The sequence below is a fragment of the Mustela erminea genome, chromosome 16, assembly GCF_009829155.1.
Source record: "Mustela erminea isolate mMusErm1 chromosome 16, mMusErm1.Pri, whole genome shotgun sequence".
Lineage (NCBI taxonomy): Eukaryota > Metazoa > Chordata > Mammalia > Carnivora > Mustelidae > Mustela > Mustela erminea.
Window position 1 is genome coordinate 35460253 of NC_045629.1, and position 24627 is coordinate 35484879.

Here is a 24627-nt window from a genome sequence, read left to right on the forward strand (position 1 = left end):
ACATCACAAATGGTCTTCTTAATACCCATCACCCATTTAGACCATCCTCTGACCACTTCCCTCCAGCAAACCTGTGTGTTCTGTATAGTTAAGAGTCTGTTTTCTAGTTTGCCTTTTTTGTTCTTCCTCCTATATTCATCTGTTTTGTTTCTTAAATTCCACATATGAGTGAAATAATATAGTATTTGTATTCCTCTGACTTATTTTGCTTAGTCTGATACCCAACAGCCTCCATTCACATCAATGCAAAATGGCAAGATTTCATTCTTTTTGATGGCTAAGTAATATTTCAGTGTGTGTGTGTGTGTGTGTGTGTGTGTGTGTGTGTGTGAGAAAGAGAGTGTGTGTGTGTATATCACCTCTTCTTTATCCATTTATCCATTGATCGACATTTGGGCTCTTTCCATAATTTGGCTGTTGTTGAAAATGCTGCTATAAATGTTGGGGTGCATGTATCCCTTTCAGATCAGTGATCCTTTAGGTAAATAAATAAAAAATAGTAGTGCAATTGCTGGGTATAGGCATAGTTCTATTTTTAACTTTTTTAGTCACCTCCACACTCTTTCCCAGAGTGGTTGCACCAGTTTGCATTCCCACCAACAGTGTAGGAGGGTTCTCCTTTCTCTGCATCCTTGTCAACATCTGATGTTTTCCTGTGTTGTTCATTTTAGCCATTCTGACAGGTGTGAGGTGGTATGTCATTGTGGTTTTGATTTGTATTTCCCTGATGATGAGTGATGTTGAGTATCTTTCCATGTAACTGTTATCCTTCTTTATGTCTTCCTTGGAAAAACGTCTACTCGTGTCTTCTGCCCATTTTAAATAAGACTATTTGTTTTTTGGGTATTGAATTTTGTAAGTTCTTTATAGATTTTGGATACCGCCCTTTATCAGATATGTCATTTGCAAATATCTTCTCCCATTCCATCAGCTGCCTTTTAATTTCATTGATTATTTCCTTCACTGTGAAGAAGCTTTTTATCTTATGAAGTCCTAATAGTTCATTTTTGCTTTTGTTTCCTTTGCCTCTGAAGATATGTCTAGTAAGAAATTGCTACAGCTGAGGTCACAGAGGTTGCTGCCCAATGTTCTCCTCTAGGATTTTGTTGGTTTCCTGTCTCACATTTAGGTCTTTCATTCATTTTGAATTTATTTGTGTGTCTGGTATAAGAAAGTGGTCCAGTTTCATTTTTTTGCATATAGCTATTCAGACTCTTAAATACAGAGAACAAACTGGCGGTTACCAGAGGGGAATTGGGTGGGAATGGGTGGACTAGATAAAGAGGACTTAGAGTACACTTGTCCTAATGACCACTGAGTGCCGTAGAAAATTCTTAAATCACTTTGTATACCCGAAACTAATGTAACACTGTATGTAACTTAGATTTGAATTTTTAAAAAATAAAAATTTTAAATGTAGCAATTAGCCCTTATATTACTCAGAATAAAACCCATAGTACTGGGACACCTGGGTGGCTCAGTTGGTTAAGCAGCTGCCTTCGGCTCAGGTCATGATCCCAGCGTCCTGGGATCAAGTCCCACATCGGGCTCCTTGCTCAGCAGGGAGCCTGCTTCTGCCTCTGCCTGCCATTCTGTCTGCCTGTGCTCGCTCTCTCCCCCTCTCTCTCTTAAAAAACAAAAACAAAAACAAACAAAAAAAAAACCATAGTACTTACTTTGGCCAATAAGACTCTCTAACATCTTTTCCATATCCCTTTTCCCTCTTCTCCACTCTCCAGCTCACCTCTTGACTTGTATTCTTCTCCCATTTGCTCATTCCACTCCAGCCATACTGTCCTCTTGGCTGCCTCTAAAACACATCAGGTATACTTTTGAGTCAGGCCTTTGCATCTACCATTCTTCAGCCTCATATAGTCTTCTATCCCACTGCCTCTTGATAGTCCCATGACTTGCTGCCTCCCCATATTGAGACTTTTGCTCAAATGTTTTTTTCACTTTATCGGTGATATTTCCCTTTCCTTTCCCATATATACATACATACATACAATGGTAATATATATATATAATATGTATCTATTATATAATATTCTATATTTTATCTATATAATATTCTATTATATATCTGTATATAAAATCTATTATATAACATATAATAGATACCTATTATATATAGATACATATATTAGATATATATATAACCTATTATATGATCTATATATATCTATATAATCTAATATATATCTATATATTATATAGTCTATTATATAATATATAATAGATACCTATTATATCTATCTATATATCTGTAGATATCTGCAGATATCTGTAGTTATCTGTAGATATATAAATAGATATAATAGGTATCTATTATATAATCTATATATATCTATATAATCTAATATATATCTATGTAATATTATATAATCTATTATATAATATATAATAGATACCTATTATATAATATACATATGTATATTAATATATACATATATACACATATATAATTATATACATATATAATATATAATATATGTATATCAGTATACACAAATCTTACTCCCAAGCTAGGTTTTCCCTAACCTCTTTTCTGCACTTTATATTTATAAACAAATAAAAGATACTTGTTTGTTGTCCTCTTCCTCTGCTAGATGGGTGCTCCATCGTTTCAGTGACTTTTGTCTCTGTTGTTTATGACTATATCCCCAGCTCTTGGGAAGGAATCCAGCAATAGCAGATCTTCATGAATATTGTTGAATAAATATGTTAGACACTTGAGTCAAAAATGAAAGCAGTTCCTGATCTTGTTAGGGAGAGAGACATTTAAAGAAAAGATCATTTCAAGTGTCATTTGAAAGAAGTATGAGTAGAAAGACGATGAGCTTTTTAACAAAAAGCTCAAGGGTTGAGGATGATTTAACTCTGTAGGCAACATTGGAGCTGAGTATTTAAAAATTAAATGACATTTGCCAGGTGGAGAAGGTGAGAGTGTAGGGCAGACAAATAAGAACAACAGAAACACAGGTATAGATGTCTGAAAACACAAGACACATTAAAGGGACAATGAACAGTTGTGACTAGAGCCTAAGATAATTAGATAGGCAAGTAGGTAAGTCAAGGAAAGGTAATTTGGAGCTGACTGGGAAGCAAGGTAATTTTCTTAAATTCTCAAATTAATAAATTTGAAATTGTAGAACTCATAATCTTTAGTAATTGGTTCTAATTTTCCCAAGCCCTTAGCTTGTCTACATTAAGTTACTTACACATAACAATTAAGTAACAGCAAGTTGATTAAAATCATTCCATATTATTCTTAGTAAAAAATACTCCTGACTCTCACGATCTAATACTCTATATAAAAATAAAGGCACTATATTATATGCAATGTATCTTCAAAGATAAAGATATTAGATTTTTGAAGAAATGAAGTGGAATTAGGGAAAAATACAAAAATGTGGCTGCCCAAGTTATATATCCTCTTATTCTTTTATCATAGGCTTTCTGATTAAGAAACAGTATATTCCCAAGCTAATTTTCTTATTGCACTCCTTGTTTGCTTCTCTGTCTCTCCATGAAACAGTCAATAATTCCAATTTAGTGCCTGGTATATTCACAAAGCTTTAAATAAGATTTGCTGGTTGGGTTGAAATTGCATCCAGTGGCCTACCTACTTACACATACACCTACAGATCTTCTGAAATTTGCCAATTTCTTGCTGTGTTTAAGAGACTGAGCTAAATTCTGTTAAACATGCAAGGAGAAAAAGAATGAGAGAAAGAGGGAAGAAAGAAAAAAGGAGAAAGAGAAAGAAAGGGGAAGAGAGGGTGGGAAGGAGGGAACAAGGAAGGGAGAGAAGGACGGAAGGAAGGCAGGAAGGAAGGACCGTGAGTAGGAAGGCAGGAGAAGAAGGAATTGGATGCCTTCTCTCCATTCAAGAGAGTTTGGTTGTTGAGAGCCTATCATAGGATAAATTTGTTAATATGTTTTGCCTCAAACAACTGTCCAAAATTCCTTCTTTTTGAAATGTTGTATTGTCAGAGATCAGAATAATTTATTAATCTGGAATCTCAATAATTTTTATGGATCTGGTTTATGATGAAAGACAGAAAAATTTCACTATTTATTAATCTAATTCAAGACCTCTTCTTAAGCCTATTAATATAATTTTCTAATTAAGGAGGACATACTTTAAAGTCCAGGATATTATGGTAAGCATCAGGAGTCTCATCAGTCAATAATAGAAGAAGGAGTTATTAAAACACAGAAAATATTCAAAAGCATGACTCTTGAAATTCCTCAATATCTAATCATGGCTTCACTCTCAAGAAGCTTATAATTTAATATGAAAAGTGGACATACTAAGTAAAAATCAACAGTGTATGTCTAGTAGTAAATATGAGATGCCATTGAATACAGGGGAGAGATGCACCCTCCAGAGGGTTAGTCAAAGAAGAATCCATAGAGGAGGCAAGACTTTCAATGAAGCTCTAAAAGGCATATAGAATTTTGATATAGACATATTTGAGGGAGAGAGAGAGTCTTTGCTGGGATAATAATATCAATAAAAACAATAGCAATAATAATAATGAGTAATAGAAAGAATGTCTTCCGCTACTATCATTTATTGGGTTTGATGATGTTCTGGGCATGGTCCTAAGTGCTTTATGTGAACTGCTTTATTAAATTTTTATAACAGGCCTCTAAGGTAAAGGATGGAAATTACAGATTGTTGAACTTGAATCTTAGTGATTACAAGTGACTCCCCAAAGAAACATTGATGTGAACTAGAGTCTACCCGGTTCCATGCATTATTTAATTAAGCACTAACCTTTTCTGTTCAAGTGAAGAGTATGTTTTCTGACGAAATGGAATGCACAGCTGGAAATATACTTAGGAGCAGACCCTGGATACCAGTTCATAGTTTGGTTTGTGCACCTCTGTGTGGGTTTCTGGACTTTTTCCTATAGAAATGGGGACATTCTGGTAGTATTCAATTGAAACGGTTTATGATTTATTACAATGAAGGGACTATGCCATACACTGAGCAAATTGAAGGCAGAAGCCTAATTAAGGGTGGGCAGAGAGTGGACGGGGGCGGAATGTAAAAAGAAAGGAAAATGAACTGGGAAAATTTGGATCTAAGGCTCTCCTTAATTCTGAACTCACTTATATTTTTTGGGAAAATATCAGAATTTAAAGTTGCAAAATTTTTTAAATTCTAAGTTTAGAAATCTATGCTTGTAAAATACGCATCCATTTTGCTGGAGTAAGGGATCGATGTAACCCACAGTGCAGGAGAGAAGTTATTAACAGGAGCCAAAAAGGGGGGGGCAGAAAAGAGGCAGAGAAGCGTTTGAGAGGGAAGCACATCAGATAGAGAGGTGGTTTATCTCAGATATTCCATCTGGAAACCAGACACAATAACACAAAGCCACCCCCATATCTATAGATAAGTGAATTCTACTGAAGATAGGTACAAACAGGACTTTAAGCAAGTAGGCCAGGTAAGTGGCAGGCCTTCTCCCAAGGACAGCACTGAAGTGCAGTAAGAAAACAACTTTCACAGCTGCTCACGAAGCAACCAAAACTAGTTTTAACCTGTGTTTTGCCGGACCTTGATGAACCTTTGCTGCTACCCATTCCAAGATTGAAGCTGGGCCACTTGCATAGGGCTGGAGACCGGTTCAGACTTTCCTGGTAGAGGCAGGAAAGAGCTTACAGAATTTATGCAGATCAGAACCTTGTTGTCTCTAAGCTTAAATACCGTTAACTAATTAAACCAAAATTGACTCGGATCATAAAATGTGTTCCTGGAGTATTAAACATGAGTCTAAAAGCCAGGCTTGACTTCTTAGATACATGTTAAGTTCCTACGTGCTTAGCCCAGATTTCTAGTGGTTTGTAATGTTTCCATAAAATGGGGTATTGGTGGGTTTTTGGTTTTTGTTGTTTTTTTTTAAGGAGATAAAGACACGAAAATAAGTCAACTGCATTCCTGGGCCGAGGTGTGGCTCTACTTACTAAGAAATATATTCTGTTAGTTTCCAGCCACAGCCCCATTTCTTCTGCACTGAAATCTAATGTTATAAGATAAAATATTTTCTATTAAATTTGATAGGTTTAAGTAAAACTACATGATGTGCTTCCATCAAAGGAAATGAAAATCATTCTTCAAAGTGGAATCAATTTGCAATTGTGACAGATGATGTTTTTCAAATTTAGCTGCAGTTCCACAATGGCACTTTGATGTCGTTGAAATAATTGACATAAGAAGCAATTCTCTATTTTAAACTGTGTTCTACTTTCAGTTTGGTTCTTCATAATAGGAACACTCCATGGGGTCCTGGATTCTTGTAGTTTTTATTTTGCAAGCTACTTTGCATCATAAATAAAAATCTGCTTTTTGTAAAAGGAATTTCTGATTTTATAATAAAAAATGTTTTCTCACTTTTTTATACTGGGGAAAAAAAAGTCTGTGCTTCCTTTGAGCAATTAATGTATATTGATGCATACATTATCATTTATATTATATCACATATCTTAGTTGACAAATAGCTCTATTCAAAGCAAACATAAATTGCATTTCGTTTTTATTATTTACCAAAGAAATTTCCTGAAGACTAAAGAGCCAAGCTAAATGCTCAATTTCTTGCAGCATTTCTGGGGAGAATCCAAGCTGAGATCCAAGCTTATACTTGAAGCAAAGGTGACAGAGAAGAATCAATAGGCTGACATCAAGCTCTATGCCCCCCAGTCTAGAGGCATCTCTGTGGAGGCATGGATACCCGAAACCCCACCTACTGAAAACCCCTAGGCAGATGCAGATGTTCTATAGTGATAGCTTTGAAATCTTCATTCTCTGGTTTCTGTGGATTTATGGCAAACTTTCCAGTGGTTCTCAGAAAAATGAGAAAATAGGAACACTGCAGTGAATTTTCCATAAACATAAATATATTTCTGTTAAAGAACTGCCCTTAAATAGGAGATTGTCCTCTTCTTAAGCTCCTTCTTTATAAAATAATTATTATTGTTAATAGGAGGCTGTTTATTGTTTTTAACATCCTTTCTCAGCAAAATGAAAAGTTGTCAGTCCTGTGTTGGTTCCCACTTGTTTTTCTTTGAAACCATGCTAAATATCAAAAACCTGGAATGGGAATCACTACTGTAGAACATACCAGTGGGAACTTTGGTGAATTTTCTTTCCTCCAGCCCCATGGCTTAAAAAGGGACATGTACAACTTATTACCTCATTTTTTTTTTTTAAGTAGGCAAAGTAGCAAGAGTTCTGTTGGAAGTCTCTTGCATCTAAGACATTTCTTCAGATGATAAACTTTGTATCCTGGTTTCAATAAAATACCAGGGGACTAGATTACAAATATCATTGACTACTGAAATATGTATTACAACATAGAACTCAATGTGGTATTAACATACCTGTCATGATTTTATCATTCCTCAATCTGAATCCATTTTACAGTGCAGATTAGCTAGCTACCTGCCAAAACTGAGTTTCATATCACTTAGTTATTTAATAAGATGTTTCCAGATGACTCCATCCCTTTGCGTAACTTTCAGTGAAAAGATTTAGTATCTAATGCTCACGTCACTGAAACCTACTGTAATTGCCAATGTCTTCCGGTATTCTAGGATCGCTGGAAATAACAAGAAAACTGGTAAGATTGAAAGTCCTATGTGATTTGACACTGTCTTGAGAAAACATGGGGTTTCTGTGAGTCGTGTTCTATGTGAGTTGATGGTACATTTGACATTCTGTTGCTTTCTTTCCCTTTTCCCCTTTCCAGTGAAATCAGATGAGCTACAGACAATCAAGAAAGAATTAACCCAGATCAAAACGAAAATTGACTCCTTGCTAGGGCGCCTGGAGAAAATTGAGAAGCAGCAGAAGGCGGAGGCAGGTAAGTGAAAAGGATTTATGGCCAAAGACATGTCATGGTTAAACCAGTGAAACAGTGTCAATCACAGGGACAGCTCAGGGCCAGAGTGACACTCACTGAGTTTAGCAGGTTAATACAGACACATGAAGAAAGTGTTTAAGCCAAGAGTTGCAACAAGGCAATCTGAGTTTTTACTCATTAGAGAACATGAACCCATTTATCTAAATTTCACATTTTTAAACAAGGAGAAAAGTTTTGGTGATAACAAGCATAGTTGTATCATAATTAAAAGTTAATAGCTCACTATCAAGAATCTTTTAAGAAAATAAAATCAATTACTGGAATAATACTGTCAGACTAAAATAATATTCATATTTAAATAAACTAACTGCAAAAATATAACAAATTTCAGAATGAAGATTAGAAAGCCCAGCCCCTACATTGCTACAACCCTATAAAACCAGTACCCAGTTTCAGGGTCCTCCACATCAAAAGCATGCCCCTGGCCCCCCCCTGCCAAGTCATTTGATTCTGTCTTTTACAACTTAATGCCCCCTCTCCTTGGAATTATTAGCCTTGACCCTGTTTCTCTTCTAATACAATTCTAATGCCCTTGTCATGTGGCTACATGTAGTTTTTAAATCATAGACTGTGAGAACTGGGATACAGTTAGAGCTGAGCGAGTACACAGTTTGAAAATCGTGTTCTGCAAGCCTCACATACCTCAGGGGCTCCCTGGAGACGGGATGAAGGTTAGAAGGAGGCTCAGGAGGCAGATGAACTCATGCCTCCTCCAGACTCAGCCCTTGCTCTACCTGTGTATCGATTTTATTATTGGGTTTCAACATAAGACTTCATTTGCTTAAAGAGCTTCACTTTTCAGGGGTGCCTGGGTGGCTCAGTCAATTAAGTGTCCCACTCTTGATCTCAAGGGGAAAAAAAAGAGAGCTTCAGTTTTTAAAAAATATAGTTCTGAAAGTCATTGATCAAATCCAGCTTCCTCATTTCACAGATGAAAAAACAAAGGTTCAAGGAGGTAAATTGATTTTTCCATGGTCACTTGACTAGTGAGTGATGGACCTGGGTCTCAAACCACAGTCTCATGAGTGACTCCTGTGCTCTTCCCATTTATAGTTTTAATCTCAGGTCCCACCTAGGACCTGGTCCCAGGATTTCACTGAGGTGAGGCCCCCTGGTTACTCCTTACTAATGAGAACTGGTTGGGCTCCTGGGGCTCCTGAGCTACACAGCAAAGAGGAACCTGCCTGTGTGTTCACTCTATCACTGGGGTGAGGACTAGAGTTTTTATCTCCTAGTGATGAGCCATGTAGGACTCATGAAAAGAAAGCAGATGTGAGTTGGTGGCACAGCATAGTGAAAGAGAGAAATAAGCTCTGGTTCAGATTCTCACGCACCACTGACCTAGCCTCATTTTTCTCATTTATAAAATAAAGATAGTAATCCTTACCTCACATTGTGAGAAACAAATAAAGTATCATATGTAACTTATACAGCACAGTTATGAGCAGGGAATAAAGGGCCAAGAATCAGAGCTGTTTGGCATTGGCAGTAACGCAAGCATATACAGGCAAATGAACATTTCCTACTATTTTCACATGACCCATTTTTTTAATTAATTTTTTTTTATTTTTTTATAAACATATAATGTATTATTAGCCCCAGGGGTACAGATCTGTGAATTGCCAGGTTTACACACTTCACAGCACTCACCATAGCACATACCCTCCCCAGTGTCCATAACCCCACCCCCCTCTTCCGGCCCCCCTCCCCTGAGCAACCCTCAGTTTGTTTTGTGAGATTAAGAGTCATGTATGGTTTGTCTCCCTCCCAATCCCATCTTGTTTCATTTATTCTTTTCCTACCCCCCAAACCCCCCACGTTGCATCTCTACTTCCTCATATCAGGGAGATCATATGGTATTTGTCTTTCTCTGATTGACTTATTTCGCTAAGCATAATACCCTCTAGTTCCATCCACCTCATCACAAATGGCAAGATTTCGTTTCTGTTGATCACAAGACCCATTTTTTAAAAACATGAGCTATATACCTAGTACATGGATGGCAGCTTCTCACTAACGTGGATGGGAAAGAGTAGATAAAACAATCATTTTATTAAAAATTTCTATTATTAACATATTTTCTACTGAGAAAAGATACGGGCAAAAGATTGGAGTAGACATTTTTCTAAAGAAGATATACAGAGATGGCCATCAGGGACATGAAAAGAAGCTCAGCATCACCAGTCGCCAGGGAAATGCAAATCAAAACCACCAGGTAATATCACCTCACGCTTGTATCAAAAAGACAAGAAACAACAAGTGCTGGTGTGGATATGGAAAAAAGGGAACCCTGGGGCACTGCTGGTGGGATTGTAACTTTCCACTATGAAAACAGATGGAGGGTCCTCAAAAGATTAAAAATAGAACTACCATATGATCCAAAAATCGCACTATTGGGTATTTATTTGAAGAATAAGCAAAAACACTGCCTACCCTTCTTAATACAGAAATTTAGACTTTAGGAAGTTTTTTATATGCTGTCTATGGCACTAATCTAAAGTGTTTCTGTAACTGAAATATCCTGTGATGTCGCCTAAATCAATATTTCCCTTTGAGGAACTTCTGTGAAATTCGTTATTATGTAAAACAACCCTTACAGCAAAGGACTTTGATAACCAATTTGCACTTCAGTTTAAAGGATTACGGAGAACTCATTTAAATATAAATCACCTCAAAGAGAAAAATGTGATCCTTATTCTATAATATTATACCTTCCAGTTTCCTGCAATGAATAATACCTTTCACATATCTTCTTGGAAGATCACCTATAAATGTAACACCATAATTCAAAGCTTGGCGTTTTCTTTTCATGAAAGGCTGTCACCTTATTTTTGTACGTGTTTAAACTTTCCCAGTCATGAGATAGTTATTTTTAAAATGATAGGCTTAGTCTTTTGATATTTATGTCTTTCTTACTTTAACATGTTAGGAAGAAAATGGAATTATTTAATTTGTAATTTCATTCACTTAGTAACTGTCTCCTGAACAGCATTCATATTTATGGAGATAAAATGATTACTTTCTATATTTTCTTTATGAAAAGAAATCAGGGTTGTAAGGAAAGAGTCAAGACTAGATTATAGAAAATGGAGAGAAATAGAATAAAATTCTTAAAAACTCTCAATACCTTACTAAATTTAAGAGAGTACTCATTTTAATGCTTATTTGGTTGCTAAGCTAATTATTTTGTAGCTAACTAAGGTGTCTATTTCATTATTACTCTTCTATACATCTCTCATTCCCAATCTCAGTTTTTGGATAATGAAGGTTTCTAGCATAGAGCACTGGCAGGAAGGAGATGGAAGATCACAAACCAAAGACTGAAAACCACACAACAATGGAGATTGTCCAGTATTCAAGCTTCATACTTTCATACTATCTTTTTTGTCTTTTTTTGTTTGTAGTGAATTTCTAGGCTATGAGGAATAATTGAAATGAAGCATAATACTTGACTTGGAATTCTCTATACTTTCAACTGCTTCTAATAAGCATTTGTATGATGTCCTGTCTCCCTGTTCGAGATTGTAAACTTCCTGAGCATAAGGTCATGTGTTCTCTTCCTTCTCTAACTCCCCAACAACATGTACTATGTACCAGGTACCACCTGGCAAGTCATCTCAACCCCTCAAATGTAAACTAGAGGAATGGATTATGACCTCAAACATACTATCCTAACTTGAGTTACAGTTAGCATAATTCTACAATGGATAGTTATTTTTTTTTCTTGAATAATTCAATGAACACAACTTTGAGATATAGGGACTATGTAGATTATTGAAAACGACAAATAACACTTATATCTGTGTAGCCTACAGTTGTGCCTCACTCCTGGATGATTCTTTTAAAAGAGCCATATATAAATGGCCACATAGGAATGGCACAATTTACATGTGGTTTACACAGCAATGTTAAATGACAAAAAAGTGTAAAAGAGGCAAGAAAGAAAACTAGAAACTCGGTATTATACAATAGGCACAATTAATCCACAGGCAACTACATTTTTTAAAAAAAATCAAACTTCAAGCATAAAGTCTCTGGTGTGAAAAGGCAGGTAGACATTACGTATTTCAATTTTATTCTCAGTGGTGTCCCTGATACACTGCAAGCCTGTCCTGCTTGGAAATTCCAATGATAATAGCCAGTGTCGGACCTCAGCATTAGAGAGGTCCCAAACCAGGTCTCATAAGATAAATTCATCCCCCAAGATGTTTGGTAAAAGATACAGAATTTTTAAAAATAACATCCAAGATGGGGCACCTAGGTGGCTCAGTCATTAAGTGTCTGCCTTCAGCTCTGGTCATGATCCCAGGGTCCTGGGATGGAGCTCCACATCAGGCTTCCTGCTCCGTGGGAAGCCTGCTTCTCCCTCTCCCACTCCCCCTGCTTGTGTTTCCTCTCTCTCGCTGGGTCTCTCTCTGTCAAATAAATAAAATCTTTAAAAATGGGGTGGGGGGGGCACCTGGGTGGCTCAGTAGGTAGAGCATCTGCCTTTGGCTCAGGTCATGATCCCAGGGTCTTAGAGTCAAGCCCCACATTGGGCTCCCTCCTCAGCCGGAAGCCTGTTTATCCCACTTCCACTGCCCTGCTTGTGTACCCTCTTTCTCTGTGTCTCTCTCTTTCAAACAAATACATAAAATCTTAAATATATATATATATATATATCACCAAGAATTATAATATTGCAAATAAATAGCAAAATACATAACTGCTTTTGAAAAGTTGGAATCTTTCCATATTGCTATCATTTGATGCATGGCATACTCTTTTCAGTTTGCTAATATTTTTATTCAGCCAGTTCACACATGAATGTTATTTATTGGGTTGGTCCCTATTTGCATTTATGTCTCAGATACCTACGATAGGTTCTCCTTATAGGGCACTAAGCCAATGTTCTTTTGTTTTCACTTGGTTTGGTTCCCTGAAGCCAAGATAATGTGTCATCTATTGTGGATGTAACAGCCAATTAAATATTTAAAAGGAGCTATAATATTCTCACTTCCAACCTTTAAATGGAGAGTCAACATAATTGGCCCATAGATGTTCATCTTAGCTGCATTCAAATTTTTGTCAGGACATCTTTGAAGCCGTCTTTTCTCTAGATAAATACCAGTAATTTTTTCAGCTGCCTCTCACGAATTTGGTTTTGCATCTTGAACCATTGTCATCTCTCTTCTCTGGTCTTCTATAGTTTGTCAACTGTGTACTGAGGTACTCAGGATGGAAAACATGGCTCCAGATATAATCTGCTCCCTATAATGTAACTATTTCTGCCACCTATAATGTGACTATTTTTGTTCTGAATACCTTACTGCTAGCATTTGCACTGTGGATTAAACTGGTGATGTTTCTGGTTACAGATATTGGATTAAATACATGAATTGAGCTCTGTCGTCTTCTGAAACTGCATTAAAATGATAGGATTTAAAAAATGAAAACCCCTAGGCATAAAGAGAATGGGAACAGAATTTTAGAAGCTAGACAGCAGATGGAGAATTGTACCTGACTTAGCATATCCTAGAAATCTGGGTCGAATTTTAACCGCAGAAATCCCAAAAGGCTCAAAATTAAAGACATATTCTTCTGGAAAAGGAGGTATTATAAATGGTTGCAAGTCTGTTGAGGAATCAAATTCCTATATCACTATTCCTAACCCCACTAGAAAGCTGGTGAAGTTTCCTTAGAGAAAAGCTACAACAGCAGATTTCAGAGCTGGTAAACAACAATTTTAAGTGGAGTTGAAGATTAAGAAGAGAAGTAAAAGTTAACACAATTACTGTAGGAATTCCAGGCATTCTCTTCTCCCTCAGCTGCCAGGCTACTGGCAAGACACTAGAAGTTTTCATTGGGAATATGAGCATCCTAAAAGGAAGGATTTAAAGATGCTGGCATAGGTGCCACCCAAGGAATGGTCAACCAGGTCATCCTGCAAAAACAATAACCCTGTGCTTATGAAGCTGCCCATTGATATTTTAATACCCCACTGGTAATATGAATGGACAAGCATCACTGAGTAATAGAAAACACTTAAGATAGAAAAGAAATATCAGAAAAGGAAAAAGAGGTTGAAAGAAACAGATTATGCAGAAAAATAAAATTTTAAAAAGAAGAAAAAACACCAATTAATACACTCAGAAAGAAAGAAGATGACTGCATTCATGAAATAACATGAAACTAAAACTTGAATATTCAGAGGACGGATAAAAGAACTTTTAGAAATTAACATATGATAGCACAAATAAATAACTCAATACAGGATTGGAAGACAAAAATTAAAGAAACTCTCCCAGAAAATACAGAAGAAAATAGATATGGAAAATAAGAAGGTATGGATGTGAAAATCACTGGATGAAATCTGAATAACAGGGTTTCAGAAAGAAAGAGGATAGAGCATCAAAAACATTTCCTAGGAAAACAAAAACTGAAGAGCATAGTCAATCACACTCAAAGACTCCACTGAGTGCTTGAAACAATGCATGAAAATAGACGCACATCCAAGCATATCATTGTGATATTTCAGAATGAGAGGACAAAGAGAGGTCGGTCCTGCCAGTTTCGGAGAGACAGAAAAGACCGAAAACAGTTCTCATATATAGAAACAGGAATCAGGGGTGCCTGGGTGGCTCAGTGGTTTAAGCCTCTGCCTTCAGCTCAGGTCATGATCTCAGGGTCCTGGGATCGAGCCCCACATCGGGCTCTCCGCTCAGCGGAGAGCCTGCTTCCCCCTTTCTCTCTGCCTGCCTCTCTGCCTACTTGTGATCTCTCTCTGTCTATCAAATAAATAAATAAAAATCTTTAAAAAAAAAAAAAAGAAACAGGAATCAGAATACCAATGGGCTTCTCAGCAGCCACATAGAAATGTAGAAGCCAATGAAAACATACCCTAAAAATTCTGAGGTAAGATCATTTAAAAGCTACAATTCTGTACCTAATACCCAAATCCTTAAATGTGAGGGTAGATTAAAGACATTTTCAGATATATAAATATCGAGAAGTATACCTTAATTCATTCTTTCTCTGAAAAGTACTGGAGGAGGTATTTCACTAAGACAAGGAGGTAAACTGAGAAAGGGGAAACACGGCTTTCCCAAAGCAGGGAAATCCAAAGGCAAGAACAAGGGGAATTTTCAAGATGGTGGTAAAGGGTATCCTGGCATGAGCTGTGCAGTGGGCCCAGAAAGAAAGAAGTCCAAATCAGACCTACTCCCAAGCTCTGAGAGAGACTTTTCCAAGATGACATTGATCCAATAGCTAAAGGGTGGGGAAGTAAATCAGTCTAAATGAGATTTACATGTCTAGTTAAAGTTTGCTCAACTACATAAAAGTACATAGAGAATTAAATTAAAAACAAACAAACAAACAAACAAACAACAAAAAAAAAACCTAAGGCAGTTTTTAACACCAAAGAAAATAGTATTGTTCAGGAAAGAAAATTCATTTATTATATACTAATAAGCTTATTTGCACAAAGCATTAAATACTTAAAATTATTTAAAAACAGAAAATTGGTCTAATCTAATTTACAATATAACTTCCTAGAGTGATGGGGAATAAGTGGGGATTGTACGATAGAGAACTCAATCCTCAGCTTTCTAAGTCTGAGTAATATCAATGGACAGTAATATCAACAGACAGAGCATAAACTGATCAAGAAATAGCAATATAGACCTATTATTTAGAAATATGATGGCATATATTTAAAATAATGAGCTGAGTGGAAAACCTCGAAGGAACTGAAAATGATGAGCAGGTAGGAACGGAAGACTGCTCTTTTTGGTAACAAGTCTTGTGGAAATATTTGACTACAAAAATTAAATGTTTTAAAGAAGCTAAATTTTTAGGGATGAAAAGAGAATGAGTTGTGTGGTTAGCAACAGAATCAAAGCTTTTCCCTCTGCTTAATGGAGAAATTCCTATGGCTCTCCCTAGGATAACTGTAAAAGAAAAATTGCACTGGACACTTACTAAAAATGGCAAGGAAGACTTCATTCAAGACTGTTGCTTTTTTTTTTTTTTTTTTTGAGTAGGGCTCAAAACTAGTGCAATATGGAATGGAAACTGAACTCCACTAAAACAAAAGGCAGGATAATTTTTAAATGCTAAGCTAATGGAAAAGTATTAGAGGACATTAGTACAGAGGCTGGTTGGTATGATTGGGCCATCTGTGTTTGCTAATTGACTGTTATGGAAGACAAGCTTCTACTCTCCCACAGAGACTATCTTTCTTGATGATTACATTTCAAGGGGATGACTTCTAGATCTTAGGAAAGACAAGCCTAGGTTGTAAAAGATTTACATCTCAAAGGAGCATAGAAAGAATTTACAATCCCAAATTTTCTCAAGTAAGCACTCTAAGAGAAAAGAGGTCAGGAGCTTCTTAATTTAGGAAGAAGCTTATCTAAAGTTTGGTCAAGCTGAGGGATACACTAAAGTCCTTGGTAATAATCACCCTCTTTCAAAATTGAAATCTTTCTCTTCACTTTCTTATCTCATATACTCTGCTCTCTGTGGCCTGTCTCTGCTCACATCAGCACTATATAAATCCTGTCGACCAAATTGCCAAATGGAACATCTTCTATTCCTTCTACAACCAGTATTGCAAACCCTTACCTTGACATCTTTTTACTCCATCCCTTCTATTTTCCCAATACTATTGCCGGTACCCAAACCCTCATCATCTCTCACTTGTTCTGATGCACTCATCTTATTTTTTAACAACTCTATTGAGGTATATTTTACATACCATGAAATGTCATCATCCCAAGACTGCAATTCAACGACTTCTTAGTGGTCTTTCCGAGCAGTACAACCATCACCACAAATCAGTTAGAACATTTTCATCCTCCAAAGCCTCCCCTGGTAGTTATCTCCCCACTTCTAGTTTGCTTCCTCCTTAATTCATCTTCCTTGTGGCAAATAGATTTACACTAGCAAAACATCCGAGGCCGAGGCTTAAGAATCAAACAGAAGTAGGTTCAATCCTATTAGATATCTAGTCCCCAAACTTATTAGTTGTGTGATATTTGGAAAGGTGCTTATGAAATCTATAAAATGGGGGGAGGGGAGGTAATATCTATCCCTTAAAATTATTGCGAGGCTTAAATAAACACAGCATCTCTGTAATTTTTAAAATCATTGATACTGAATTTGTGGTGACCTCAACAATCCAGGTACTCCAGGAGAACAAATTTAAGGTCATTTTCTCCAGGAACGTACTTATGTAACTGACATTTTAACTGGAAAGCAATCCTCCAATGTAACATTTCTGATGCTCATTTATGTCATTATTAGTAATAATAATAAGTTGCATCTTTTTAAATAGCATTTATTGGAATCACTGAGTTAAATCATATTATATACAGGTGATATAATGTAGAAATTTTTTTAATAATATAGCTTATACTGATATACAAAAACAATAGTTCCAGGGTACTTGCTTGGCTTTAATGAATAATGTGACTGTTTTGTATCAACATTCTTTCCAACCATCTGCTAAGTACAATTTAGCTAGCAATTAGCTAGCAATTAAGTCGGCCTGTCAAAAAACTTAATTGTCAACTCAACCAATTTTCAGAGTTATATTAATGATAATAGCTATGCAGCAAACTGAATTTAATAAAAATGCTTTGAACATAAATCCCAACAATTCTAACTTGTTTTCTCAACCATATACAGCTTTGGAAATAGAAATATGATGTGCAAAAATAAATAAATAAATAAACAAACAAACCTTTAGAATAGGAGGGTTGAAATTTAATATCAAATTCTTTTCTTCCATGGCTTTCTAAAGCCTGGGGAGTTTTCCCATAAACAGAAGCACCTACCTAGCACTTGCCCTTCTTTTCCCTTGATAGCCATTACTTAGTTGGAGCTAACTAAACAGACTTCTTCATTTTTTAATTTAAAATTGTCTGGTTACTGAAGAGATTCAAATATCTGTCAAATTAGGCCTTTCTTCTAGAGATGTATTAGGAAACAGCCCAGGCTATGTAGTCAGAAAACGTTAAGCAGGAGTTCTGACTCTTGTACTCACTAGCTGTGTGACCATGAACACCTGTTTCTCCATCTGTCAAATGATTAAGAAGCCTCCCCGGCAGAATGTTTCAAGGCCTATAGGTAATGAATGTTGCATGGTCAGCACTTTGTAAGGACTCACTAACTTGGAGCCATAATAAATCTTTTTTTGTTGTTGAAATCCATAATTTATGTAATATTAGAGATATCTCTTAGGCACAAGCTCCTAGCTTTTCGGTTCCTAATCCATTCTTTAAAAAAATCTAAAGCTCACTTAGCCCACAAAAGAAATGCTATGGTCACCCATCACTCTGACCTAAAGAAGACAACAGAGACTCCAAAGGATGCCAGCGATCAAAAACAGCCCCCTCCTGTAAGCCCATGCAGACTTCACGCTTTATTTTTCTCCTGAAGGCTTATCCATGTGAAAATGAACCATCTTCTAAGAAACTCTCAGACCCCACATTTTACTCTGACTTAGTGGTAGGGGCTCTCCCTGAAAATGTGGCCCGGATGTTTCTTTTAATCTCTGTGGCTTCATATCTTTGCTACCATGATGCCGAATTCAGTACTCACTTTGACTCTCTGAAAAGGATTTGACACCCAGAAGTTTACGTTCATTTTTTAGTTCCATGACAATTCATAAACCTATCCAACAAGTATTTCACTTGCATGTAAGGCTCTGAATTAACCATCAGGGCTACAAAGATGAATAAAAATGTTTCTGCCCCAAAGAACTTTAGAGGCAGAGACATAAATGTGTAGGCGCACACATACAGACCACATATACACTCAACACTCAATAAAACGGAAAGAGCGATAAGTAGAAAAAGAATTATGCAGATAAAGAGAATGCTATTAAATCATGACTAAACTAAAATATATTAATGACTTCTAGTAGGAGTAAAATTAGTTAATTATTTATAAAACAGAACAAGTTGCTTTGTTTCTATGTCCACAAGATCACTACTGGATCAAAACTGCTTGTTAAACCGTGAACCAAGTTTAATAAACAAGATGTGCTTTCATGTGTAATTTTATTCCTAGAACCTATCATTGTTTAGTGATTATAACGTTTTTCACTGAGGTAATGATAAAAATCTATGATGACTACATATTATCAAAGCATAGGCTGACTGTTTGATTATCATTGCAATTAAAGGGTTGTTGTTTTTTTCTCACACCATGTAACGTCTTCCTCCACACATTTCCTTCCAAGTTAATGAATGGAGGAATGAGGCTAAGTCCTAGGTTTCTTTGCACTGAACTCTAATACACTCTTGCTTTTGAAATGGACTGTTAGAGGAGTTCCGTGTATGTTATATAACACACACACACAAAAGCAGAGAATAATTTAAAACACTATGCCTCTCTCAACAGAAATGAAGCCAAAATGGTCTTTGCAATGTAGAATTCTTAATGGTCAGTAGTGATGAATGATTTTACATAAACTGTCTGTAGCAATCAAATAATCAATATAGATTCAACTCAAGAATTGTTTTTGAGCCTGTTATGATAACACGTTCTTGTGGCCTTGACACTTTAGAAAACACATTCTTTTTTCTCATTTGAGTCTGCAGCAACTCTCTGAAAGATGTTATTTTCATGTTCATGTTCATCTTTTAGAGAAGAAATCCATAGTTAATAAGACTAATAATTAACAGAATTATGAATCTCAAATCCTATATCCTCTCTAATAGCTTGTATTATCTCTTCTATGTATTAAGCACTCAGTAAGGGGTCCAGAGCAAATCAAACAATTTCTTGATAACTGACGTGTATTGCACTTTTCACCTTACAAAAGATTAACAACTATATTATCCCCTTTGAATGTGACAATGATCTTTTGAGACAAGAGCTCAAATATTAGGGAAACTTAAACACCACTGAGAAGAGGATAAGACAACAGTAGACTCTAAGACAGTGTTTGATCTGGGCTTTGCTTGATTGGGAGAGAAGGGACCCTATTCAGGTAGGAAGATCAGGAGAGTCAGTTTGGATTTCGAACACAACTGCAACGAATTGATGCACAAAGCCAAATGAGGGCTACTCATCTTTAATAAAAGTCTTCCATACTTCTTCGGTGAAAGACTTTTCAGAAGGGGAAAAAAACTGGAATATTAATTTCAAGAACTAAAAAGCAAACGTTCTCAGAGAACAAGTATGTCTGAAATCATTAAAGAAGAAATGTATATGTCACACCAAATGAATTTCCAAAATGATATTATCCTAAATAAATGTGCAGTTATGTGTTATTTAAAAAAAATAAACATAATGATCTAAAATTGAGAAAGTCTGGCTTTAGGAAAATTTTTAAGATTTAATACAATTTTTCGCTATATAGGATAATAACTGTCCAGTCCCAAACATCCATCCCGCTCTCATTCTCGAAATATCAAACCAGGTTATGAGAGCGATGGTATTTTTAAAAAAGATTTTATTTGTTTATTTGAGAGAGCAAACACGAGCAGTGGGAAGGGGCAGAGGGAGAAGCAGACTCTGCTCAAACTCGGCTGCCCAGCACAACTTCCCTTCACTTGGTGCTGGCCAGCGGTGTGTATATAGTAGGTTAAGGGTCAAAACCTGTAGAGGTTTTTTCCAATGATATGTGGAAGGAAGGCAAGACGAATAAAACCTAGTAATTTTCTGTAACGGTTAAGTTCAGCATGTGTTTGGTCTATATCTCTTGCCTAATTTGCCTTCCTTTTATTTTTATTTTTATTTTCATTTTCATTTTTTCTGATTTGCTTTCCTTTTATTCCAGATACTTGGGTCATCTTCTCCAGACTAAATCTTTTTGAATAAGCTTGACAGTAATCACTTAGGAATCTTCATAAGACTTTCTATGCTAAAAGTAATGCAGACATCAGAGAAAAGGGAATTTAGGCCACTTGCTTTCATCTGGACACTCACTATATGAGGATAAAGAGTGTAGCCTTGAAAGCAGAATTTACATCATCACTACATTAGTTATATTGTTCTATGGAGAAAACGGACACTAACAAGTTGATAGAAAAACAGCATGGAATATATAGTCTGTATCTGTATGTGGAAAGTTAATGTGAAGGAAAAGAGCCTAGATTTTGTCATTTTAAGATGACTGCAATAATTGTTGTTAGCCTTTTTGGACCCACACCATCTCTTCTTCACCTGAGGAATGAGGCCTCAGACCCACAATTTTTCACTGTTATTCCCTGTTCTTTCCAGGCCTGTCGTTCCATGCTTACTGGTGGTGATGTTATCTTGACATACTCCCAATGAGGAGCGTGTGTCTCCTTTTTTCTATGTAACAATACACATTTATGTAGCCCCCCTTCATAGTGTGCAAAACATTTCCCAAATATAAGCTGTGTTAGTCCTCACAGCAAACCCAAGAGGTAGGTGTTTTTGTTATACAGCTGAGGGAAAGCTGACCTACTATGTTCTAATGACCTGACCAAGTGACCAAAACAGACTCAAGGCCGGTGTGCATGACTCTACTGGTAAGTAGCTAAGCTTGACCTAGAATCCTGTCCTCCGACAGCAGGGCCAAGGCACATCCCTACCCTTTTGTCTGATTCTCAATACATAAATTTTAGTATTTGGAGAATTAAAATACAAGAACACATGTGTGTAGCTGTCATTAAAATTTTAAACAACTTATAGAAGAGGATACCTGCTTATTTATACATCATTTTTGTCAGTTTATAGATGTACACGTTAGTTGTATTAGAAAAGATTTGTGCTGAGTCGAAATAAATGTATACCACTGCTTACTTTCTTTTTAACTCACATTATGAAAAAGACTACGAAAAAATATGCCTCCATTTATTTGGCTCCATAAACTATCTTTATTGCCATAAAATATAAATAAATAATTTTAAAATGTAGCATCTCTTAAAACTCAAATAAGGGGCACCTGGGTGTCTCACGTGGTTAAGCATCTGCCTTTGGCTCAGGTGGTGGTCCCAGGGTCCTGGGATCTAGCCCCGCATCGCCCTGATCCATGGAGATCCTGCTTCTCCCTCTCCCTCTGCCTGCTGCTCTACCTACTCGTGCTATCTCTCTGTCAAATAAATAAATAAAATCTTAAAAAAAAAACCTCAAATCAAATAATGGGATAATTGTCTGATAAAATAACAATAATTAAAATGAGAGAAAACTACACAGCTTTTGAGATAACCATGTAGACACAGGAATAAGTTAGAGAAGGAGGTACATGAAATGATCTTGTTTATTCAATACCCAATCCTTTCTTGATATTTTTACAGGAAATGAAAACCAACCACTAGGGGAGATAATTATTATGTTGTCAGCATAATTCCCATCTGGGCGAATTTCTGTAAATGGAACGTGCACACCCTGGTAATTAGAGGGTATTCTATTAATGTAGAATGTAGCTTCATTTGTTGAGCACTTATTATTTGCAAATAACTCTACTAAACTCATTGATTTACTATTCCAAACCCTGGAAGTTAAGAAGTAGTTATCCTAATTGTACAGATGAGAAAACTGAGGCACAAGGAGGGTTAACCATTTTGGCTTTGCATCACAAAGCTGGTAAATCTAATGCCAGAATTTTGTTCTTAACCACTGCAGATAACCACATCTGCCAACGGAATTTAGAATCTAAAATGTCAGAGTATTGTTCACATAGACAAGTTGTCTGGAAGACAATGCATGTGCTTTTGTACTTTTTATCCTCAGTGCATTTTTGTCTTTTTCACTTAGATTTGAACTTGTCAATGAACTTTCTTCATCTTCCCTCCTTGAGTGAACAAGTTCTATGTTTCATTTGATTTTTGCCCTTTATTTTTGCTGTATTTTTCCCTCGGAGAGCATATCCCTATTAGAAAAGAATATATACAGCCAGGAAGATCCATCTCTTCAAGTAAATCTTTATTACCTTATATACTAGTACCATCTGGACTTCCTAATTTTTGATAATTCCATTTAAAAAATAAATCTACTTAAATGAAAATATACACAGGTATAGGTATATAATTTACATGACTGAATAAATTCAAGTGGAACATAATAAAATACCTTATCTTCCTCACACAGATGTGCCCTTTCATAGACTGTTTTTCATGGTTTATCCAAATGGCTCGTGAGCAACCCAAGGTAGTAGTCATTTGCTTTCTCCCCCCCAGAAGCTCAGAAGAAGCAATTGGAAGAGAGTATAGAGCTGATCCAAGATGAATGTGTGTCAGAGAATGCAGATCACTCTACAGAGGAGCCTGCTGAAGGAGGGCCAGATGCGGATGGAGAAGAGATGACTGATGGGATAGAGGAGGACTTCGATGAAGATGGGGGTCATGAGCTGGTAGGAACTAAACATTTGGTGTTCACACCCTTTGGTAACAGCACCAGCATGTCAGCAACTCATCCATTCTAAAATAAAGATTTAATATTTGGGGTTTATTTCATTCTTATCTGCATATATGCAAAGCAACATCAGTACAGTGCTTTGCACATAATAAGTGCTCAATACACTCCTGCAAACTTAAAGTATGACAGAGTAAATGAATGGACAATTGAAATATTATATATTACATTAGTTATAGTTAAAGTGAAATAAAAGATTCTCTTTCCCAATTGCTCCACCATGAAAGGAATCTTGCATTTGAGCAATTATATGTGAACTGTACGCGGATATAATATTCTGGCTACAAACGACCTTCTAATGGAAAATGCATGGCTCCCTCTCTTATTAGTGTCCTTCAGTGATGATAATTATCTTTACTAGTTGTATGGCCAACAGTTATTTCTGTAGTCTGAAGACTAAGATGACCCTTGATACATGGCCAGTTCACCATCTTTGGTGCATGTTTTAGCCAGTTTTTATGAGCTGGGGTTTTAGCCAAGACTAGATTCCTTATATGTTTTATTTTCCCAATGTTGTTATAATCATAGTGCTCATTTCCGATGTTCTTTCCTATATACATACACCAGGGACTTCATAAATATACGCTGATGAGGATGCAATTTCTCATATTTTATCATCCATGAAATTAAACATATTATCTTAAAGGGACTGACTACTAAAAATGATGAGAGGACAAGTTTGAGTGTGCGTGTATATGTGTGTGTGTTGCCAGCTCTCAAATATCTGTGGACTAATCATATTAAACTTCACTTATCCCAGGTAATTTCAGATTCCAATTTGTTACAGTTCCTATTATTACTTAACAAATTTTGCCATGGCAGTTGTTGTTTTGAAACTATCAAAAGTTTCATTTTGGAAGCTATATATTGATTTTTGGCATTCTGGTTCTGTTTAAATTGCATGGGGCCTTCATTTAAACTTTTCAAATAGTCTTTAGAGTCTTTAATAACCACCCTTATTTCTCCAGAAGTTGGCATCAGCTTGAAGGACTTAAGTCACTTTTTGGAATGGTTTTGATTTCAAGAAATCTATTAAGCAGGGTAGAATGAAAGATTAACAGACCTTTCAGATTTTCCTTAGGCCGAACTTTCATTCAATAACTTAATTTCCTCATCCCATTGTAATCAGACTTCTATTTTTACCATTCTATTGTGAGTGTTTTTGCCAAGGTCTATGCAGCCCTTTGTGTTGCCATTTCCAATGGTTACCTCTCTGTTCTTATTTTCATTTACTTCTCAGCAAAATTTGGTTAAGAACCGATTAGGGGAATTCTGAGAAATTCTCCTATGATACCAAGTGCTCATTGTCATCTTC

At 36.2% G+C, this 24627-nt stretch overlaps 1 protein-coding gene across 1 annotated transcript in view; it reads left to right on the forward strand.

Annotated features, from left to right (window-relative positions):
- The window catches only part of RALYL (RALY RNA binding protein like), a 691528-nt gene that overhangs the window by 635036 nt on the left and 31865 nt on the right, over positions 1–24627 (forward strand). Inside the window, 2 exon segments of the mRNA XM_032316060.1 lie at positions 7761–7874; positions 23078–23250. Of these exon segments, the coding sequence (XP_032171951.1) occupies positions 7761–7874; positions 23078–23250 (287 nt within the window).